At 45.6% G+C, this 23,430-nt stretch overlaps 1 protein-coding gene across 2 annotated transcripts in view; it reads right to left on the bottom strand.

The window, feature by feature from the left end:
- RTN4 (reticulon 4) overlaps positions 1-23,430 on the bottom strand; it is a 232,787-nt gene that overhangs the window by 91,464 nt on the left and 117,893 nt on the right. For both annotated transcript variants that reach the window (XM_069234184.1, XM_069234185.1), the window contains exon 4: positions 19,492-19,699. In XM_069234184.1, the coding sequence (XP_069090285.1) occupies positions 19,492-19,699 (208 nt within the window). The remainder of the gene's footprint in view (positions 1-19,491; positions 19,700-23,430) is intronic.

Here is a 23,430-nt window from a genome sequence, read left to right as displayed (position 1 = left end):
TTTTCCAGAGAGTGTGAGGAGTCTATCCCTACACTTTCCAGTGAACATTTCCCAAAGGAGAGCACCCCAGTGAGACCTGTTCACTTTTCTGGTTACACAAGCCCTCTCAAAAGCTGTGAACCATTTGGTGATGTCATCACCATCTTCATATTTTGTCACAATCCCTTTGGGGATTTTTAACATGTCAGGAGAATCTCTGACCCTATTTATATTGCTGCCACCATTGATGGGTCCTAGGCCCATCTCTTGTCTTTCCCTTTCTATGGCTAGGAGCTGTCTCTCTAAAGCCAATCTTTTGGCCATCCTGGCTAACAGGAGGTCATCTTCACTGAGAGCATCCTCAGTGATTTCAGAAATGTGGGACCCTCCTGTGAGGGACTCACTATTTCTGACTAACACAGTTGGAGACAGGACTTGAGGGGTCCTGTTCTCCCTATTTAGGACTGGAGGAGGGACATTGGCCTCCAAGTCACTAATTTCTTCCTCTGTGAGGTCATCATCAGAGGGGTTGGCTTTTTCAAACTCTGCCAATAGCTCCTGGAGCTGAATTTTGGTAGGTCTGGAGCCAATGGTTATTTTTTTGATATTACAGAGAGACCTTAGCTCCCTCATCTTAAGATGGAGGTAAGGTGTGGTGTCGAGTTCCACCACATTCATCTCTGTATCAGACATTGTTTTGCTAAGAGTTGGAAGACTTTTTAAAGAATCTAAAACTGTTTCTAGAATCTAATTTCAAACTTTTAACAACTTTTTAAACTCTAAAAGACAATGCCAAACAGGGACTTAACACACAAGGCCCTAGCAGGACTTTTAAGAATTTAGAAAAATTTCAAATTGCAAAAATCAATTTCTAATGACAATTTTGGAATTTGTCGTGTGATCAGGTATTGGCTGAGTAGTCCAGCAAATGCAAAGTCTTGTATCCCACCGCTGCCACCAATGTAGGACGTTGGCTCTGTATGTGCTATTTCAAAGTAAGGAATAGCATGCACAGAGTCCAAGGGTTCCCCTTAGAGGTAAAATAGTGGTAAAAAGAGAGAATACTAATGCTCTATTTTGTGGTAGTGTGGTCGAGCAGTAGGCTTATCCAAGGAGTAGTGTTAAGCATTTGTTGTACATACACATAGACAATAAATGAGGTACACACACTCAGAGACAAATCCAGCCAATAGGTTTTTATATAGAAAAAAATATCTTTTCTTAGTTTATTTTAAGAACCACAGGTTCAAATTCTACATGTAATATCTCATTCGAAAGGTATTGCAGGTAAGTACTTTAGGAACTTCAAATCATCAAAATTGCATGTATACTTTTCAAGTTATTCACAAATAGCTGTTTTAAAAGTGGACACTTAGTGCAATTTTCACAGTTCCTAGGGGAGGTAAGTATTTGTTAGGTTAACCAGGTAAGTAAGACACTTACAGGGCTTAGTTCTTGGTCCAAGGTAGCCCACCGTTGGGGGTTCAGAGCGACCCCAAAGTCACCACACCAGCAGCTCAGGGCCGGTCAGGTGCAGAGTTCAAAGTGGTGCCCAAAACGCATAGGCTAGAATGGAGAGAAGGGGGTGCCCCGGTTCCGGTCTGCTTGCAGGTAAGTACCCGCGTCTTCGGAGGGCAGACCAGGGGGGTTTTGTAGGGCACCGGGGGGGACACAAGCCCACACAGAAATTTCACCCTCAGCAGCGCGGGGGCGGCCGGGTGCAGTGTAGAAACAAGCGTCGGGTTTGTAATGGAAGTCAATGGGAGATCTAGGGATCTCTTCAGCGCTGCAGGCAGGCAAGGGGGGGGGTCCCTCGGGGAAACCTCCACTTGATCAAGGGAGAGGGACTCCTGGGGGTCACTCCTCCAGTGAAAGTCCGGTCCTTCAGGTCCTGGGGGCTGCGGGTGCAGGGTCTCTCCCAGGTGTCGGGACTTAGGATTCAAAGAGTCGCGGTCAGGGGAAGCCTCGGGATTCCCTCTGCAGGCGGCGCTGTGTGGGCTCAGGGGGGACAGGTTTTTGTACTCACAGTCTTAGAGTAGTCCTGGGGTCCCTCCTGAGGTGTTGGATCGCCACCAGCCGAGTCGGGGTCGCCGGGTGCAGTGTTGCAAGTCTCACGCTTCTTGCGGGGAGCTTGCAGGGTTCTTTTAAGCTGCTGGAAACAAAGTTGCAGCTTTTCTTGGAGCAGGTCCGCTGTCCTCGGGAGTTTCTTGTCTTTTCGAAGCCGGGGCAGTCCTCAGAGGATGTCGAGGTCGCTGGTCCCTTTGGAAGGTGTCGCTGGAGCAGGATCTTTGGAAGGCAGGAGACAGGCCGGTGAGTTTCTGGAGCCAAGGCAGTTGTCGTCTTCTGGTCTTCCTCTGCAGGGGTTTTCAGCTAGGCAGTCCTTCTTCTTGTAGTTGCAGGAATCTAATTTTCTAGGGTTCAGGGTAGCCCTTAAATACTAAATTTAAGGGCGTGTTTAGGTCTGGGGGGTTAGTAGCCAATGGCTACTAGCCCTGAGGGTGGGTACACCCTCTTTGTGCCTCCTCCCAAGGGGAGGGGGTCACAATCCTAACCCTATTGGGGGAATCCTCCATCTGCAAGATGGAGGATTTCTAAAAGTCAGAGTCACCTCAGCTCAGGACACCTTAGGGGCTGTCCTGACTGGCCAGTGACTCCACCTTGTTGCTTTCTTTGTTCCCTCCAGCCTTGCCGCCAAAAGTGGGGGCCGTGGCCGGAGGGGGCGGGCAACTCCACTAAGCTGGAGTGCCCTGCTGGGCTGTGACAAAGGGGTGAGCCTTTGAGGCTCACCGCCAGGTGTTACAGCTCCTGCCTGGGGGAGGTGTTAGCATCTCCACCCAGTGCAGGCTTTGTTACTGGCCTCAGAGTGACAAAGGCACTCTCCCCATGGGGCCAGCAACATGTCTCTGGTGTGGCAGGCTGCTGGAACTAGTCAGCCTACACAGACAGTCGGTTAAGTTTCAGGGGGCACCTCTAAGGTGCCCTCTGTGGTGTATTTTACAATAAAATGTACACTGGCATCAGTGTGCATTTATTGTGCTGAGAAGTTTGATACCAAACTTCCCAGTTTTCAGTGTAGCCATTATGGTGCTGTGGAGTTCGTGTTTGACAGACTCCCAGACCATATACTCTTATGGCTACCCTGCACTTACAATGTCTAAGGTTTTGTTTAGACACTGTAGGGGTACCATGCTCATGCATTGGTACCCTCACCTATGGTATAGTGCACCCTGCCTTAGGGCTGTAAGGCCTGCTAGAGGGGTGTCTTACCTATACTGCATAGGCAGTGAGAGGCTGGCATGGCACCCTGAGGGGAGTGCCATGTCGACTTACTCGTTTTGTCCTCACTAGCACACACAAGCTGGCAAGCAGTGTGTCTGTGCTGAGTGAGAGGTCTCCAGGGTGGCATAAGACATGCTGCAGCCCTTAGAGACCTTCCTTGGCATCAGGGCCCTTGGTACTAGAAGTACCAGTTACAAGGGACTTATCTGGATGCCAGGGTCTGCCAATTGTGGATACAAAAGTACAGGTTAGGGAAAGAACACTGGGGCTGGGGCCTGGTTAGCAGGCCTCAGCACACTTTCAATTGTAAACATAGCATCAGCAAAGGCAAAAAGTCAGGGGGCAACCATGCCAAGGAGGCATTTCCTTACAAGCCCGTTTTAAACCATATGCACAAAGACACTTGGAAGATTTTGCAGAGATAAGTAAGGAGTAATTGAAGAAAGCGGGCTGTCCTCTGAATGAAAGGTGAAAACGTGAAGAGAGCGTAAGCTTTTAAGCACAAAAACAACTTGAAGCACAGAGCCAAAAGTGAGTGAAATTGCTTAGGAACGAATTGAACGTGCCCTACTGGCTCAACCGGAGCCCCAACAAGAAATGCTCAAACAGAATGTCGTCCATCAACGATCAACAAGGAACTTGACAGAGCTTGAATAGTTTTTCCAAAATAAGAGTCCATTATTGCCACATCTAGTAATGCAAAATTGATCGACACTTCTACCAATAGGTGCACAGTTGAAAATCGTGCCAAAGGTGCTTCCATTAAGTATTAACTCTCCAGTAGAACAATTATAAAATTAGACCTACGTTCTTAAATGAAGGGCAAGGACTGGACCAAACTGACCCTGCTGAAAGGGAGTCAACTGTTACACCTAAACCAAGGGCACTGAGGCATTACCACCAGCAGCATCACTCACAACCTTGTTTTATCACAATCTGAATAGGAGTGCTGAGCCAGAGGTAAAGGGTAAAGCATACATAAGCCAACTTCACAAAGGAGGAAAGAGACTGGCAACTTTAAACCCATACATTAAACATTGGCTGTGGTATCTTGAAGCCAAAGTACAACAGGATTTTCAGCAACATGTCTTCACGAGAAAAATGCAATGCAAAACTAACAGGTCTGACTGAGACTTTTAATTATATCAGAAAAACTTAGAAAGGTGTGGTCTGCTTGGTTTTCTTCAAGACCCTTAAGCACATCCACTTAGAATTTTCATTGGCATGCTCATGAATTTTGTTGATGGATCGGTAGTGGTTATCTAGATTAGAAGCAAGCTATGTGACAGGAGGCAAATTGTTTGCAGTGAGCTCAGTTTCCTATTAGAGTGTAACTCAAAACATTTAAAGTGGGGCCCATCAGATTTATCCACTGCAGAAAAGACCTTGAAGTCCAGGAAAGCAAGCATCGGGTCTTTACAAATTACTGTAGGATCTGAAAGACATGGGGGCTGATTAAGAGTTTGGCAGCCGGAAACACCCGTCCGCCAAACTCCTGACGGGGCGGTCAACCTCCCCCACCAGCCCCATTACGACTTTCCCACTGGGCTGACCAGAGGAAACCAAGGTTTGTGCTGGTCAGCCCAGTGGGAAAGGGGCAGCAGCATTGTCGCTGGCTCATAACAGACCTGCCGACAATGCTGCTAGATGCAGGCCGCACAAGCACCCTTGAAATGCCCAGCAGACAGTGCGCATTTCAAGGGTGCTGGGCAGGGAGACCCCTGCACTGCCCATGCCACAGGCAGCGCAGGGGCCCTCTTGTGGCCCCCTGCACTTGTTCTCTGCCAGCCTTTTCACGATGGTTGGACCGCCACGAGAAGGCTGAGGGAGAACAAGGTTGTAATCAGCAGGAAGGCGCAGAGTTCAGTGCCACCTTGGCTGACTGTAACCTGTACTGGTGTCACCTTGTCAGGATCCGAGATCCTGGCGGGGACGGTGGGAGGTTGGCGGGTCTCCCCGCCGATCTTGTAATGTGGCGGTCGAATCGCCACAGCCACAGAGGTCTGACAGCCACGCAGAGCTGGCAGACTTCACACCGCCAGCCTCATAGGGGAAAAAACGAGCTGGGAGTAAAGAAAACTACTTAAGATCAGTCAACAGCGCGAGTCCAACTTAGTAAGACAAGTCTTCATAAAGAAGACAACATGATGTTACAAGTGTATTCAGATAGTGCTGTAGGCATCTAATGGCTTTGGATGACTTAGGAACACACCAAATGAAGTAGGCTTATTTATAGGAACAACGTTTTATATATTTAAAATTAATGTGAAGTTTCATTTTTACTACTGTGTTCATGTGTTATATGAATAACTATACATCTTCTGCGTGTGGCTCTTCGACTGAATACCATAATTGCAGACTTTACTTCTACATTGTCTTTGTGGTTGTGATACCTCATGTTGCTTGCCTGTGCTGAGCCATGTAACCCATCTGAAAAGATTTAAGGAACAAACATTTGCCTCCTGCCAGGCCCAAGCCACAATGAAAAACATGACTGACCAAAAACTATTTTGTTGCTGGTCAGCTGTGATGATAGCTTTCTCTGTTTGGGATGTCTGATCCGTCACATGCCAGCTGAACATTCCAGGGTGCTCCTGGGACCTCCCCCTGGGGAACTGCATGGAAATCGCAGACACTCCACTCGGAAGTCAATGTCTACAGTATCTCTGCTGGCATGCATACTCCTCTGACCAGTTGTCATTTGTCCCCCATCACTTGCTTCTAAAGAAGGGAGGGGAAGATTGCCCAGTTCCAGATTGGCCACCAGCATGTATTTTAAATATAGTGGATCTTTGGGAAGGTCACCAGCTTCCTGCTAGCACCAAACATCAACTATCTACGAAATGTTCCTCCAGGAAAAGTATTTTATATTCTTCTGGACTTTGGAAGAAGTTCTACACAACAACTTGGGAGATGCCCGACCAAGACACCTGAGTTACTGATCAGCTCAGGCTCACCCACAACAAACTGAGAAATATGACTAGGCCATCAAAAGTGCCCTGAAAAGGGTAAAACCACCCTACTCTGCAGAGACAACTGGTGGCTAAACCTGTGAGCAATAAGGCCAATTATTTAGATCCCCATTAAAGAGATATATGTGGTGCTGAGCATGCCACACTCTTGAATTCCTTTTTAGAAGAATTGTTGGGGATGGGCTGTAGCTTAACATCATCACCGAGGAAACACTTACGGAGTCTGCTTGAGGGTCAGGTTGGAAGAACAAAGATCTAGTCGTCACAGAAGCTGCTGCCAAGAAGAAGCTGATGCCAACATCTCTGGAACAAGAAGCAGCAGTAAAAGGCTTGATAAACAGAAATGATAATGCCTCGCATAATTTAAAGATATTGTCAGAGTAGGTATTGGAATATTGCGTTTCACTGCTTCTCTAACTGTGATGTCCATAAAAGTATTGATGCTAATAAGCAAAATTCTGGAAGGAGTCTAATCTATCAGTTGTAAAGAGTATCTTCGGACAAATGATTATGAAAAAGACAACACAGCAGTAATGGGCCGAAGTGAATAAACAGATCTTTGTGCATGAACTGACTGTATGGAGCATCTAGATTGGTGTCAACCGATTTGCAGAATGTAACCTGTAGGGAGGGGTGAATGATCTTATTGTTGGAGCCATAGACCTTCTTGGAATCATCCTTATTGGAGAAATGTGCGCTGATGTTGTCTGTGGTGGCAAAAGGCCACTTGCATGACTAGTAGTGATAATGGTGACCCTGTAACAAATGCAAATAATGGAAGAGCATTTACTGCAGCGGCTGCTGAGATTATTGTTGCTTCTCAATCCACTCTACAGAAGAACTGTTTGCATCGACAAAGCGTGATGTCTGAATCCTTCAGTTTCAGAAAACCTTGATTTATTTGAATTCAAACAAGCTGTAGCAGTATTTGTGTGGGAAGTTGGCTCTGTATGCACTATTTCAAAGTAAGGAAAAGTATGCACAGAGTCCAAGGGTTCCCCTTAGAGGTAAGATAGTGGCAAAAAGAGAATACTAATGCTCTATTTTGTGGTAGTGTGGTCGAGCAGTAGGCTTATCAAAGGAGTAGTGTTAAGCATTTGTTGTACATACACACAGGCAATAAATGAGGAACACACACTCAAACAATGCCAGGCCAATAGGTTTTTGTTATAGAAAAATATCTTTTCTTAGTTTATTTTAAGAACCACAGGTTCAAATTCTATATGTAATATCTCATTTGAAAGGTATTGCATGTAAGTACTCTAGGAACTTTGAATAGTCACAATAGCATATATACTTTTTACATAAAACACATTTAGCTGTTTTAAAAGTGGACACTGTGCAATTTTCACAGTTCCTGGGGGAGGTAAAGTAATGTTAGTTTTTGCAGGTAAGTAAACCACCTACGGGGTTCAGATTGGGGTCCAAAGTAGCCCACAGTTGGGGGTTCAGAGCAACCCCAAAGTCACCACACCAGCAGCTCAGGGCCGGTCAGGTGCAGAGTTCAAAGTGATGCCCAAAACACATAGGCTTCAATGGAGAAGGGGGTGCCCCGGTTCCAGTCTGCCAGCAGGTAAGTACCCGCGTCTTCGGAGGGCAGACCAGGGGGGTTTTGTAGGGCACCGGGGGGGGGGGGGGGGGGGGGGTTTGTAGGGCACTGGGGGTGGGGGTGGGGGGGGGGTTCGGGGGGGACACAAGTCCACACAAAAAGTACACCCTCAGCAGCGCGGGGGCGGCTGGGTGCAGTGTGCAAACAAGCGTCTGGTTTGTAATAGGTTTCAATGGGAGACCAAGGGGTCTCTTCAGTGGTGCAGGCAGGCAAGGGGGGGGCTCCTCGGGGTAGCCACCACCTGGGCAAGGGAGAGGGCCTCCTGGGGGTCACTCCTGCACTGGAGTTCCGATCCTTCAGGTCCTGGGGGCTGCGGTGCAGGGTCTTTTCCAGGCGTCGGGATTTCAGAGTCAGGCAGTCGCGGTCAGGGGGAGCCTCGGGATTCCCTCTGCAGGCGTCGCTGTGGAGGCTCAGGGGGGACAACTTTGGTTACTCACAGTCTCGGAGTCACCGGAGGGTCCTCCCTGAGGTGTTGGTTCTCCACCAGTCGAGTCGGGGTTGCCGGTTGCAGTGTTGCAAGTCTCACGCTTCTTGCGGGGATTGCAGGGGTCTTTGAATCTGCTCCTCTGGATACAAAGTTGCAGTCTTTGTTGAACAGGGCCGCTGTTCTCAGGAGTTTCTTGGTCTTTTAGAAGCAGGGCAGTCCTCTGAGGATTCAGAGGTCGCTGGTCCCGGGGAAAGCATCGCTGGAGCAGTTTTCTTCTGAAGGAGGGAGACAGGCCGGTAGGGCTGGGGCCGAAGCAGTTGGTGTCTTCTTCTCTGCAGGGTTTTTCAGCTCAGCAGGCCTCTTCTTCTTTATGTTGCAGGAATCTAAATTCTTAGGTTCAGGGGAGCCCTTAAATACTAAATTTAAGGGTGTGTTTAGGTCTGGGGGGTTAGTAGCCAATGGCTACTAGCCCTGAGGGTGGCTACACCCTCTTTGTGCCTCCTCCCAAGGGGAGGGGGTCACATTCCTATCCCTATTGGGGGAATCCTCCATCTGCAAGATGGAGGATTTCTAAAAGTTAGAGTCACCTCAGCTCAGGACACCTTAGGGGCTGTCCTGACTGGCCAGTGACTCCTCCTTGTTTTTCTCATTAATTCCTCCGGCCTTGCCGCCAAAAGTGGGGCCGTGGCCGGAGGGGGCCGGCAACTCCACTAGCTGGAGTGCCCTGTGGTGCTGGAACAAAGGGGGTGAGCCTTTGAGCTCCTGCTTGGGGGAGGTGATAGCATCTCCACCCAGTGCAGGCTTTGTTACTGGCCACAGAGTGACAAAGGCACTCTCCCCATGTGGCCAGCAACATGTCTCGAGTGTGGCAGGCTGCTAAAACCAGTCAGCCAGGGTAGTTGGTTAAGGTTTCAGGGGGGCACCTCTAAGGTGCCCTCTGGGGTGTATTTTACAATAAAATGTACACTGGCATCAGTGTGCATTTATTGTGCTGAGAAGTTTGATACCAAACTTCCCAGTTTTCAGTGTAGCCATTATGGTGCTGTGGAGTTCGTGTTTGACAGACTCCCAGACCATATACTCTTATGGCTACCCTGCACTTACAATGTCTAAGGGTTTGCTTAGACACTGTAGGGGCACAGTGCTCATGCACTGGTGCCCTCACCTATGGTATAGTGCACCCTGCCTTAGGGCTGTAAGGCCTGCTAGAGGGGTGACTTATCTATACTGCATAGGCAGTGTGAGGTTGGCATGGCACCCGGAGGGGAGTGCCATGTCGACTTACTCGTTTTGTCCTCACCAGCACACACAAGCTGGCAAGCAGTGTGTCTGTGCTGAGTGAGGGGTCCCCAGGGTGGCATAAGCTATGCTGCAGCCCTTAGAGACCTTCCCTGGCATCAGGGCCCTTGGTACCAGGGGTACCAGTTACAAGGGACTTACCTGGGTGCCAGGGTGTGCCAATTGTGTAAAACAAAAGTACAGGTTAGGGAAAGAACACTGGTGCTGGGGCCTGGTTAGCAGGCCTCAGCACACTTTCAAATCAAAACATAGCATCAGCAAAGGCAAAAAGTCAGGGGGTAACCATGCCAAGGAGGCATTTCCTTACAATTTGTCTTTGACAATGTATCACAACGTTAGCTGGGAGCAGCACTGTTTTTGTGATGGGCTCAAATTTTGTGGGTCCCTCCCCTTGGAATCCTCCAGAGGCCATGGATCAAACACGTAAAAGGAGCATCTTCTTTCTCTTCTCTCTCTTGACATCTCTGAAACTGATCCTTGATGTCTATTGGACTTCTCTGCAGCGTATTGAGTCCTTTAAGGTCTTCTGGGTCAACCTCTGCCAATAAATGTGTGGAAGAATCAGAGTCATCCCACTGGGCTTTTACGGGCAGCATGGAGGTGCCACAGAGAGTTGGGGGACCCCGAGAGGCCTGGAAGGCTGCTTGCCCCCTACTGAGGATACCAGGCTCCCATATGAAGGGCACAAAGAAGGGATGTTCACAGTCACTCCCTCCCCAAAGAGGTGAGCAGCGGTGTACTAGAACCTGGGATTTGATATGAGCTACGCTTATAGGCCCCGGTACAGGCTGCCCACTCAAGAAGGTGGAGTACCTGGTCAGTGACGTTGGGATGTGGGGGTGGGGGAGATTACTTGAAAGCTACCACACAACATGCAACCCAGGGAAACCTCAGTGACTTCCTTTTAGTCCAAATCACAACCACTGGAGACCGACAAACCTAATCCCCTTGACCCCCGAGCTAACTTTTAGAATCTTTGCCTTCAGATCCCCTGACACAAGAATGTATAAACCACTTCCTAAAAGAGATCCACTCTCTTAGAACTAATTTCAAAACGTGCATCAAGGACCTTAAAGACAGGGGACAGAATTGATGACACAGGACGCGCCATGTCAGAACAGGAAATTATATGGCACGTATTACAGCACTGAAGGAACAGCACACTGAACTACAGGCCAAACAGGAGAACTTAGAAAACCCCAGTCGCTGGAACAATATTTGTATACTGGGGGGCTTGAGAGCAGGGACATCATGGACTTTATAGAACATCTTATCCCGACTACCTTAAACCACCCTTTCCCCCCCACCCCTTACACACCCCATGTTGGACAAACAAGCTCACCGCCAAATCACTCTGGTACTTTACCAGATATCCTCATTCTGGTCCATTACTTTACAGAGAAGTCCATCCTCAGCACTGACAAACAAAAGCTGACTTGGTCTTTAACGAACATACCATCCAATTGTTCTAAGATTTCTCTCCCACAACCCTATGCCACGGAGAGAATTTAAAATGATCACAGATAAACTAAGAGAACTGAACATTCTGTATCAGAGGGGCCACCCTTTGGCACTGCTCTTTACGTGGGAGGAGAAAAGGCAAGTCCTGCGCTACTTGACCAAGGCAAAACGCCTGTTGGGGTTCCCACCTTCGTAACAGAATGATCACACCTCCCCAGTACAGATATCCTCCCAGGGAGCCCGAGGCTTGTAAATCTTAATGGATACAGGAGGGAAAGCATAGGTTGGACAACAGCCCGGATGACTCCACCACACAAGAAACAAAGAAAGCCATCATAAAGCGCCTAACAGTTCTCACATTGCTACGATGGGGCCACCCTGCTATTGCGAAGGGGCAACGCCATGGCTGCTAATTGGCATCTCCTTTTGTGATACTAAGGGGACTGGAGAGACCCTGATCTCTCACAACCGCCACCTCCGAGAAAGAGATGGCTGCCCCCATGCACTGTGTACTGGTGAGATGCAGGCACGTTGGTTCCTGCCTCCATGGGAGACTGCAGCACCGGTTAGATCCTGTTTGCCCTTTAAAGTTTTTGGTTAATTTTGATTTCTGTATCACTACAGGTCATTGAGCAACTGTGGACTTCGTTTTGGCTGCAGGAGAGATGCACCATCTCCTTTGACTGTGGTTACACTGCTCAGTAGGGGCAACTAGCCTGTTCGAGTTGACTGCAGCCGTGATAACTGGTTCACTGCCAGCCTCCTTTTTATGGATAGTGGTTTCAAATTAATCTGCCAGAATATATGGGGCCTCAACTCCCCCAATAAACAAAGGCAGGTCTGGAACTATATCTTATTACATGATCCTGATATTATCTTTCTGCAGGAGACTCATCAAGGTGAGGACCGCCAAAGAATGACACACCCTTGATACCCCATAGTGTACTGGGCATACACTACTTCCAAGGCTATCAGTGGGGATCCTTTGCAAGTCACAACAGAGCTCTCGTATTACTAGGGTGCTTAGGGATAAGGAGGGCTGCTTTCAGACCCTATATATGGCCAAAGCAAACAGAAACTCACGCTATTTAACATTTACGCGCCAAACAACTCACAAGATTCATACATCCTTCACACCCTACAGACTCAACTTGAGATGATAACAGGCAACCTGCTATGGATAGGAGCACGACCTCCCTTTAGGGCACAGGAGCCATGTCTGCTCACTTAAAAAGGAGCGATAACCGAACTGGGTCTAGTCGACGCTTGGCATTACACACCAATGTCAGGGACTATTCCTGCTCCTCACATGTCCATACTTCCTATGTACGGCTAGATTATCTCTGTTTCGCACGCTCTTGTTCCGCATCTTACACTCCGCTGATTATCAGATATCTCTATTTTCTGACCGTGCACATGTTGCCTTGACCTGGCCTCTTTCTGCCACATATCCCATGGGCATTTAGCGTTGGTGCTTTCCCCCGTGGATACTTTGAGATCTGGTTGATGTTGAGGAGATACAATGGGGCATAGTGGACTACTTTACACAAAACACTCTACAGGATGTGTCCCTACAAACACACTCTGGGATGGATTCAAGGCTAATATCCACAGGGTGATTTCCTCACTGGCAATCGCCCACAGTAGGGAAGCACGCATTGAAGAAGATAATTTAACCACAGAGATTAAAGTTCTGGAAACGCATGATAAAACAATGCCCCTCTGGCGCCTTAAGTGACAGTTGGTGGTTCTTGGAGGACAGCTTTGCACCCATAGAACAAAATGAGCAGAGAGGTCCTATTGGCACTCAAGCAGTGCTTCTATGAGGGGGAGGCATGCTCCTGGACGGTGAGTTTCCAAGGTGAAGGTGAAGACCCACAATGCAAAGTTTCAAAAGTCAGAGGGGGGCTTGGCAACTGAGCCGGACAAACAGAATTGAATAACTATCAGACACTTGATGAGGAAGAGGCGCCTCCAGCACTAACAGAGGAATATCTAGCAAGGTGCGATTGGAAGTCCCTTGGCCGCCAGTGTGCGGAGGAGTTGGAAGCACCCATCTCATTGGAAGAAGGGCGCTCTGCACAGCGAGGACTGCCAAGACACCGGCTGGATGGCATTCTGGTTAGTTTTTACAGGCTCTTCCTGCCGGAACTGGGGGAACACCTGCTACACCTCTTCAACTCTTTCACACAGGACAGTGGTCTCCCTACCTCTATGGCTGTTGCCAGAAATTTCGTTGATCCTGAAACTGGGCAAAGATCAGACACTTTGCTACTCGTACTGCCCTATTGTTTTATTGACCACAGAGGCGAAGATTTTCGCCAAGATCCTGGCCACCAGCCTCAAATGCCTTCTTCCATCCCTCATAGACCTGGAGCAAGTAGGCTTTACCCGTAACAGACAGGGGGATGACAATGTCCGATATGTGGCACAACTCCTAGAAAAGGCACAGGGAAGGCCTTCGACCGGGTTAACTGGGACGTTCTCCCGACAGTCCTGCACAAAGTAGGATAAAGGTCTTGTATGTTGCCCCCAAAGCCGCAGTTCGGGTCAACGGACATGGCACTAAACCTATAGACATCTGTAGAGGCACGAGACAGGGATGTCTCCTGTCCCCTCTCCCCCCTAACATTTGCACTAGCCTTGGAACCACTGGCCATAACAATTTGGGGACAGGATGATATTCAAGGGATACCTTATTCCTATTCTTGCCACTTGGTCGAATACAAACTTGCCCCCCCGCAAACCCCTCCCACCCCACCACCCCCTGTTGTGTCATCTTGGAGGACCTTCGGAGGTGGGAGCCTCTCCCCATTTCATGGCTAGGTAGGATTAACGTAGTCAAAATGAAAATCCTGCTCCAAACCCTCTATATATTCCAAACCTTACCCGCCCCCATTTCGCAGAAGGACATCACACAACTACAATGTGACCTCCGCAAATGTATCTGGAATGAAAAAAGGCCCAGAATCTCCAACACCTTTTTGTCACAACCCTGGGACAGGGGAGGACTCGCATACCCCAGCTTGCTCTCCAGCAAGCTGGGCAGCACATTTACGATAAAACTCTGCACGGGTGGCACAGGAGAGTGAATAAACCCCTTTGGTTTCAGATAGACAGCGATTTGGCTCGTCGGCCTCTATGTTACTTAGCGCGGTTACCAAACACGTCGCCCCCGTAGTGCCTATAACGCTACGCCATCTAAAACTGTCCTGGACATCTGGGATAAGGTGGCACCTACGAAAGGACTGACCACTTTCCACTTCCCCAACAACCACATTGCACATAACCCGGGGTTTCCACTGTCGCTATCCCCTAACTCCTTTACTTAATGGACGGATGGGAAATGTATAACACTGGGTGATCTTTTTGTAGGTGTGGGACTTTAAATCTTTCGACCAATGTAAGTCGGAATTTGATGTGCCTGACACCACTAGATTGCAATACCTAGAGTTGAATCACTGGGCCCTACACCCCTCTGTGTACCCTGCAGTTCGGACATATGGTGGTGTGAGAGGGCCCATTTCCAACACCTACTTTGCACTTCAACGTTCCACACCTCTTCACACTTATCCATAGCAAACATGTTAGAATGGAAGTGATGGAGAGGACATCACACCTAAACAATGGAAATCCTTGTGGTGCGATATCCCAAAGACATACCAAAGCATCACACTGCAAGAAACAGCATACAAATGATGTTTCAGTGGTATTATACTCCAGTCAAGCTCTCTTCTGTCCACACTGGCCCAATCCCTGCTGGCGCTGCCATCTAGCTTGAGGATACTTTCAACACATGTGGTGGTCCAGCACCACTGTCAATACTTTTTAGAAAGAAATCCTCAGTCATATTAAAAACACAATAGGATACCACCCCGCCGTTCTCCTACTGTGTGGTGATATCAGGGATTTGCCCTGCAAATATTACCGCAGTGCCATAGCCAAAATGGTCTCTTAGAAGTTATGTTACATGCAGCTAGACAGTTAATTGCCTTGGCATGGAAACTGACAGCGATCCCTAGCATGGCACAGTGGATTGTTCCCCTGTGGCATATCCTTGCCATGGAACAATTTTAACACAACTTAAGTGGAACTGAAACCAAATTTCAGGCCATTCACAATCCCTCACCAGTATTGAATTCTCTTGCATCAAAACCCCACAATTCAGGGCCTTACAACTATTCACTTGAAGGCCGATGGCTGGAAAGGCCAGGAGGGTCACGTCTCACCCTGTGCTAGAAGCCCTGCACAGGCCCCATGCTTTGACCACACCCAGTCAGGGTGATAAGATTTGTTTATTGACCTGAAACACACTGGATTTGTCTAATGTTATGTTATTTACCTGTTTCACTTATTCCTTCTTCTCCCTTTCCTTCCTCAATATGTTCCTCACCCTACTCCCTACTCGTTCCCTCCTCCTTCTTTAAAGCACTCGAAGTGGATAGCAAAAGGAGTTCCCCTACCCGCTGAGTCAAATTATGTTAAGTCGACATCTGTGACAGAGTCCTCACTACTGTATTGTACTTTTTCCTTGAAATGTTGAATAAAGAGTCAAACAAAAAATGCTACTAGGAAAAACTAAATTTTGCTACACCACTGTGAAATGTTTAGGTGCATTTGTTTGAAGCATCAGTTAGTAAAATGTGCTAATGCGCCTGCTAGTATCGCCAAAAAGCATATTTATAATGAAAGGTCAGTGTAACCAGTTTCAACAAGATTGTGGGAAGCAGGAAAACAAACAAGCATCTGCAAATCCGCCAGGTAGTTATAAATATTATTTAAGAGGTTTGTAAGATATTAGGTCTAACGCTATTGAGTAAAGTAAACTATTAACCACACAAAGTGCTCCAAAGGCCTTGGGCCGAATTCACAATTTTAAAGTTTTTGTTTAACACCCACATTCTTGAAGCAAAGTTGTGCTTTCTAAAAAGATAAAACATACATCTACACTGCATCACCTCTGAGTGAGATAGCAGATTGATTGTGCACCTGCCGCTGTAAGCAGGCCATACCCACATGTAAAGCGGGACCAAACTCTTTAATAAAACAAGAGCATAACGCCAATGATCATAAAGAAAGGATATGCGTTAGAAAACATACATATACATTTCACCACCAGTGAGAGGGGTAGCTCACTGTGTAGAGCGCCTTATTTGAGGGGTTGCCATAAATGAAAGAAATATCCTACGTGTAACACTGAGTTGCACCATAAATGTTGTACAGATAAATATTAATTGAGAGGTTTGTAAGTTATGAAGTCTCACGGCATGCGCCACTAATGAGTGAAATAGCTGAATGGTTGTGCTTCTGTGAGCACGCCATAATCATGTGTAAAGAGGGCACAAAGTCTAACAAAGCAGGAGCATAACACCCACGAAAGGTTATGGCTTTCCGGGAAAACTCATTTATGTGCCCTAATGCAGCTATGCCAAGTTTGAGTTATACACCGTTACCAAAATAGAAGCCCAGGACAGATCTCCAGTTTGTTTAGCTAGACAGCATTTGAAAGTATTTAGCACTTCATGCACTAATTTCCACAATTTTGTTTTAACACATTTCCCTCTGAATGTGGAGCAAAAAGTTCTGTGTTGCCAAGCAGGAGAGGACTAAAGGTCCTTTTGTAGGCTGCAGCACAGACCCTCGTCGTATTGAAACCACAAAAAACACAAAAACAGTTGTGTACTTAAATTTTAAAAAAAGTAAGGAAAGTAATATGGGGTGGGTGGGGGAGGGACGTTTGGGCAAACACAGAGCTTTTAATAATGGAGTTAGAAAAGCAAATACAGCGTGCTTGAGCAGACTGACTGCAGACACTTGAATTCCTAAAGAGTACATTTGTAAAAGTTTTTTTTAAAAGTATCTTGGGAAGCATGTGGTCAGTGGAAGGACACTGGCCAGTGACCAGAAGCTGTACATGGTCCAGACTCCACACAACCGCATGGATGATGACAAAGCAGAGAGCAGGAAGTGAAAATATGACTTGCTGGCCAATCAGAAGCACATAATTCAGAGCAACGTTGAAATAAACCAGTGGTAATTTCAGGCTAGTAAGGGGCGGGGTTCTAAGCTCCTTTTAATATATATTTTTTTTTTACTCACAAAAGATTTTGCAGGCATGCTAATGCAGTTGAAACCTAAAAAGGAGAGTGCGCTGCTGCAAATGGAGAGGAAACAACTTGGTGAAGTGTACATATGTAACCAAATAATAAGGGTTTTGAATGAGAAAAAAAGGGATGAGAGAAACTTGCATTATAATATTCAACAAGGAGGTACAATGCATATTATGGCGATTTTGTATGATGTTTACACAGAACGTATTGGAGTTGGTTGGAGATAGTGTTATAAGCTTGTATATTATTGCAACATGCTGGAAACTGATGTATGTGTGAAATGCGCTCAAAATGGGAGAGAAGGTTACAGGGAAGCTGTTGCTGAATAAGTATGGCTTCATACGTGGCTCAGGAAGACAAAAGATACATACGATAGCTAGAGATACTCCAGCTCTCTTGAACATTTCTAAGTGAGAAAAATGTGTCAATTGAATCTAAGTTTAAGAACATTTGCCTATCCATCCAACTGATGGAAAGGAAGGTCTGGTGTGGTTGTTCAATTGTGGTTATTACGGAGAACAGGTGTCTGCCAGTGAAGCCCATAAGGCGGAAGGTACATATCAAAATCAAGATGATTAATTCTTAAGAAATTGATTCAATGCATTTACCACCTTATGTTTACATACTGGATCTGATGAGACCATATTGATATTCACCAGAACTGCCCAGTGTTACTATCTTTTCGTCAGGAGGTTCAGGAACATAGCTGTAAATTCATTCACCTTTTACTTTTTTCAACCCTTGACTGTTGAAACAAAAGATTGCTACTTTGATCAGAGCTTGGCTGCTTCCAGAAATTCTACTTGACATAAACAACTGCAACACTTATTACTGTTGTTGGAACAATAGTGTACCATAATAGTATTGCTTTGTAAAGATCCTCCTTCGCTCAGTCCCATGAATCTTCAGTAATAATTTATCTTGGAAAGCAATGGACAGACAGCAGAGTTCTATTGACCAAGATAAATAAAAAACTACCAACCCACTGGGGATCAAACCCAGAGACCACATGTGTCCACTGGCTGGGAGACAACAGTAGATAAATGAGCGCTGCACCGAGGGGTGTCATACTGGCACATCACTGAAAACAAGAACTGCAACAGCATCAATCTGGTTATCTGCAGTATGTACCAGGCACACCTTGTGGGATGATTATAATTAATCTAGAGTCTCCATAATCAAGGTCCAAAGAGTCACCAAGAGAACATCGTCCTCTCACAGGCTAATGATAAAACTAAAGCTGACAAAAATTGTTATCACCCCTCACTTATGCATATGCACCTAAAATATGAGAGGAGTGAATTTCTATTGTGAATGACAGACTCTAGAAAAAGTTGCAGAGTTAAATGCAGAAGCAGCAAACTGGAAAAGTTGACATCTGTGTTTTGTGTGGCTCGCGGGCTCATTTTGGGTTATGTGCCTTGTTTGTTCCATGCATCTTTCAAAGTTGCGGAATTTAACCTGACTTCTTAAGTGATTTGCATTGAAAATGTCATCTTCAGGAACACCTATATCACAATTCAAATGGCTACCGCATACAGTAAACCTATTCACCTCAGGGCCTGACCATCACTAAGTCATAGAAGCGATGCCCAAGCCAAAAAATTGGTTAGGAGCAGTCTTCAAGCTTGACATGGCTGAATTGGAAATCTACTGCAGAAAATAGGGCCCTACACAAGTGTGTCTGAAAGAAAAGTTGTAGACCCCTGTACACTTCCACAGCCAGTGCTTTACAGACAATATATCTCTTAAAGGCAAATACTGACAGAGTCCAAGGTCTGCATTCAGAACTACCCACAGATAAGCAATCACCTTAAAGAACAGAGACAAGCCTTAATAGAATAGCAGTCTTTGATATTAACATGTCTGTCTGAAAGCAAAGTAGTGTGTGTGCTGGATAAAAGTGCAAGTTACAAAGGGAAAAACAACACCTGTCGAAAAGACCTTTGGCTAATGTCAAAATTTAAATGAACACTGGAAAAGAAAAAACAGAGCATGCAAGACACCGGGGGGTGTAGATGAACGGGCCAGTGACGTGCATAAGTTATGTGCTGATCATCTCAATGCCCTGAAAACTACTAATGCATAGTTTGTGGAGTATGGGCACATAGTGGTACTATGATTACAATGGTAGCATATGGGGTAAATTGGATGTAAAATGTGTTACTTTATGTAATTAACCACAACTCCAGTAGTAAAAGATTATGCATGGATATGATCTTTCCCATGCCTGCCCATTTTTTAATGCTCTACCTATTAAACCCCCCAGGCTAAATCACACCTGTTACATTTGCTCTTATATTTTGCTATTAACTATAAATCACAATGGTACTTAAAAAAATTCCAGACTCTTACCTGAATGGATGACCTTCTTCTGACTTCTGGATAGCCTGGAAAACTCCTTTGTATATTCTGTAGCTGATTGTAACAGAAAGCAGAGCTAAAGCAATGTATGCTGACACACTCACGATGCTAAACACGGTCAAAGACAGCAGAAGAAATAAACTGGCTCCAAACACCACTCCGGATTTCTTGATATCTCGCCAGTAAAGGAGGTCAACAACTAAAAGAGAAGATTGGGAACGTTTTTAGAAAATGGGTAAAATGGGTTAAGTCAGCATAAAAATGACCTTGTTTTATCAGTTTGCTGGCCACTTCTCATCCCGTATCAGGGAGGAAAGATTAAGCGGCAGATTTATCTATACACGCCTAGAAATTACTAATTTAAAAATGAACAACAAAAGGGAGCAGCATAACTATGAGAACTAGAATACAAAGCCACACAAAGAACAGCCAAACCCACAGTATCAAAGAACAAACAGACTTGTCTGCAAGACTTCGGTCGTTACTGATACATTCAACGGTGGATTCTTCCTTGGATAATTTTAAAGGCAAAATAGGTTATTACTACATTTTACCTCGCTACAGCATGTGACCTTCCCCCAGTAAAATCACTTCTCATGCTGTGTCGAAGTGTTGGGTGGTAAGCTATTTTATTACCATACATATATTATAGATGGAGAGTCACATACTGGCAAAATATCAAAAGACTTAACTGGAAGATCAATCAAAAAGCCACATCATTTAATTCATACTACCCCAACATCGAGGCCAGGAAATGCAGCCCAAATGCCAATATTTCATCATAAACAGTTCCTGTCCATTCTCCGGTGATATTTTTTTGGGATGGTGCGTGACCATGGGTATCAGGAAAGCAGAAAACAAATTTAGATCAAGCTAATCCTTTCCATATTTTCTTAACTGTGTTTCTACATAATTATACGATAATTTTGAACAGGTCCAATGTACAATGAAGCACAGGGAATTGAAAACTAAAATAGTTTACATTATTAAAAAGTGGTGGCAGGAAAAAATAAATAAACCATCTGTTATCTCTGAAGGTGCAATCAAAGCCATTACATCTGGCAGTTGCTACCAGTCTTTTGGCTTTGAGAATGCTCGCTATGTTTAGTCATGACTTTAGCTGGGCCGTCGTCAATCTAAAAACAACTTTTGGTCCCAAAAAGCACACTCTGCCGTAGTAATCCCGTTCACTGAAGAGAACTACCTTGTGTTCGGCTGTGCTTCATGTGAAAGTTTAGCATGTCATCACTTATGCTGAAGTTACACAAAGGCCAAAGTGGGCTGGTCCACTGTCCATGCTATGGAGGGTTCAAGAAAAATATTAATGGCAATTACAGATCGATCGATGAAGAGTCCTGATTGAAAGCCCCTATACGTATATTCAACATAGACTTAATAAAATCAACAGGTCTTGGCCAATGCCAAATCTCAAAACCATTGTGCTATATATCTGGGTCTAAATCTCTTAAACCTTCTATTTGAAGGTAAATGAGGCAAACTGTCTACATCAGCCTAAAAGATGAAGGAGTTCATATTAAAAGCACAAACGCACCATCCATAGTAGTACAAAGTCAGCGATACCGAGACAGCAAATAAAACATGTTTTGGGATCTTGTGATCTAAGCCACCTTAGCTTCCTAAGCAATGATGAGAGCCTGTAGCATCGCAGTTTGCTGAACTCTCTAAGATGCTGTTTGCAGCAAACACCAAAACTAGAGTGCAGAGTCATAAATCCTAGATTTGGCCCAGTGAGTAACACTCAACCCTTGTGCAAATGGTGGCTAAAAGCATCACCGACTTAAATACAAATATACTACTGCTTAAATGCCCTATTATGCTGGATATTTGAGACGGTGAATCTTCTGAATTAAATCCGAGGAAGAGTACGCTTTTTTTCTTAAGACAGGCTAATTCCCACCGGCCTCCACTAGAGCTTCCGAAAAACCCTTCAACTAGCTGTCATAGAGAGGTTCAATAAATGGTAGTTAAGATATGAAGGGCAGAGGACAATGGTGAATTGCTCTTATGGGTATCATAACTCTGCCCTCCTCGTTTCTGCCTCTTATTATACCAGTAGTGAACAGTAACATATTATTCACTACTGATATAATAATACAAATATTGCCACTCACTGCAGCCTAAGCCAGTAAAAAAATCTAGGTGATGGCTGGTGCAGGACCAAAGAGGTACCTGCATCAACCATGTGACAAATTCCAGTGCTACTGAGTTCTAGATCTAGCCTCGGGGACTACCCATCAGTGATGTGCGGCAAAGTCACTAATAGAGGTAACCCTGAGGGCCTTTTGGCTTAAGCCCTGAAGTGACAGGGAATATTTTTTCAGAATGTTGTCTACTTTTCAGAAATGTTTAACTGTCCGGGATCCAGCATTGATTTCACACCCATTTCTGTCACCAAGTGGAAGGAGGCTAAAAGCACAAAAAAATAGTAAAAATGGAGTATGTTCCAGTAAAATGCCAAACCTGTGTTGAAAAACGTGGTTTCTGATTCAAGTCTGCCCATCCCTGAAAGCTGGGCAGATGGTGATTTTTAGCACTGCAAACCCTTTGTTGATGCCATTTTCTGGGCAAAAACCACAAGCTTTCTTCTGCAGCCCGTTTTCACCCATAAAATAAAAATAATAGCTGTATTTTGTTTAATTTCTTGGTCTCCTCCAGGGGAACCCAAAAACTCTGGGTACTGCTAGAATCCCTAGGATGTTTGGGAAAAAGGAAGTATATTTGGCGTGGGCAGCCTATGTGGATAAAAAGTTATGAGGGCCTAAGCGCGAACTGCCCCAAATAGCCAAAAAAAAGCCTGCCACCTTGGGGGAAAAGGCCTGGCAGCGAAGGGGTTAAAGAGGTGAAAAAACAAAGACAGTTAGCTGCATGTCTCACTACACAGTCTCAAGCTTGCTATTTACTGCTTTTGACCTTGAGACGAGAGGAAGCTGTGATTCTGCCCAGAGGGTCTAACCAGCACCAGAAGCAGACCAGTACAAGCAACTTAATAAAAAAAAAACAACAAAAAAAAGTAAAGTGTGTTTATGTAAACATGTTGCTATGTGTGTGGTATGGCGATTACAGGAGACTAAGTAGCTGTGTGACAGTGTAACTGTGAAGGATTCTGAATGAGAATAAACACCACCAAGCTAGACAAGCATTTGTAGTGCAAAAGGTCTCGCATTTGCTTCTTGAGTTCGAGCTATTGGCATTGCAAACGTATAGCTGGCTATTTCTTGCCACATAAGTTGGTCAACCCTGCCTCAATGTGGTCCTCTCCGCCACATAATTCCAGTGACCCCGCATATAAATAAAGCACTATCATCTTCCTCTATCTGCAGCAAAAAGTGAAAATATTTCCATTATTATTTACTATATGTGTATTACCCCCCCCCCCCCAACTAGTGTGGGGACCCAGGGGTGACCTAGACAGAAAGAACATGTCATGCTGACAATTTTGATGGTGGTCCCATTGTCCTAGGACCACCACATGGTAAGTTATGGGCAGAAATGTTTTGTAAAAGGAATGACACATAAGCATTAAGGGACGAGTTTCCGAGTGAAGCGAATATTGTAGTTTCTTGACTGTAATGCTCAGAACAGCCCCTAGAGGGCACCACAATAAAAATAGTACTTGTAAGAAACATGGTCATGTATCCATGTAGTCAGCCCCTAGAGCACATAGCCACATGAAGAGAATTGCAGAAAGTAATGCAGTGTAACCGAATGTTTAGGCCCTAGAGGGCACAGTGCCTTACGTCAGCCCCTAAGGAGCATAACCACATGAAAACAGAATGGCAGAACGTAATGCAGTGTGTAACCATATATTTAGGCCCTAGAGAGCATAGTGCATTACAAACTTACATGCCTTGCAGACCTACTAGAATAATGTTACAAACAATGCCCTTAAAACACATACTACTCCTAGCC

This window comes from Pleurodeles waltl, chromosome 5 (genome assembly GCF_031143425.1).
Source record: "Pleurodeles waltl isolate 20211129_DDA chromosome 5, aPleWal1.hap1.20221129, whole genome shotgun sequence".
Taxonomy (NCBI): Eukaryota; Metazoa; Chordata; class Amphibia; order Caudata; family Salamandridae; genus Pleurodeles; species Pleurodeles waltl.
The sequence above is the reverse complement of the archived record's forward strand: the minus strand, read 5'-3'. Positions and strand labels throughout refer to the sequence as shown.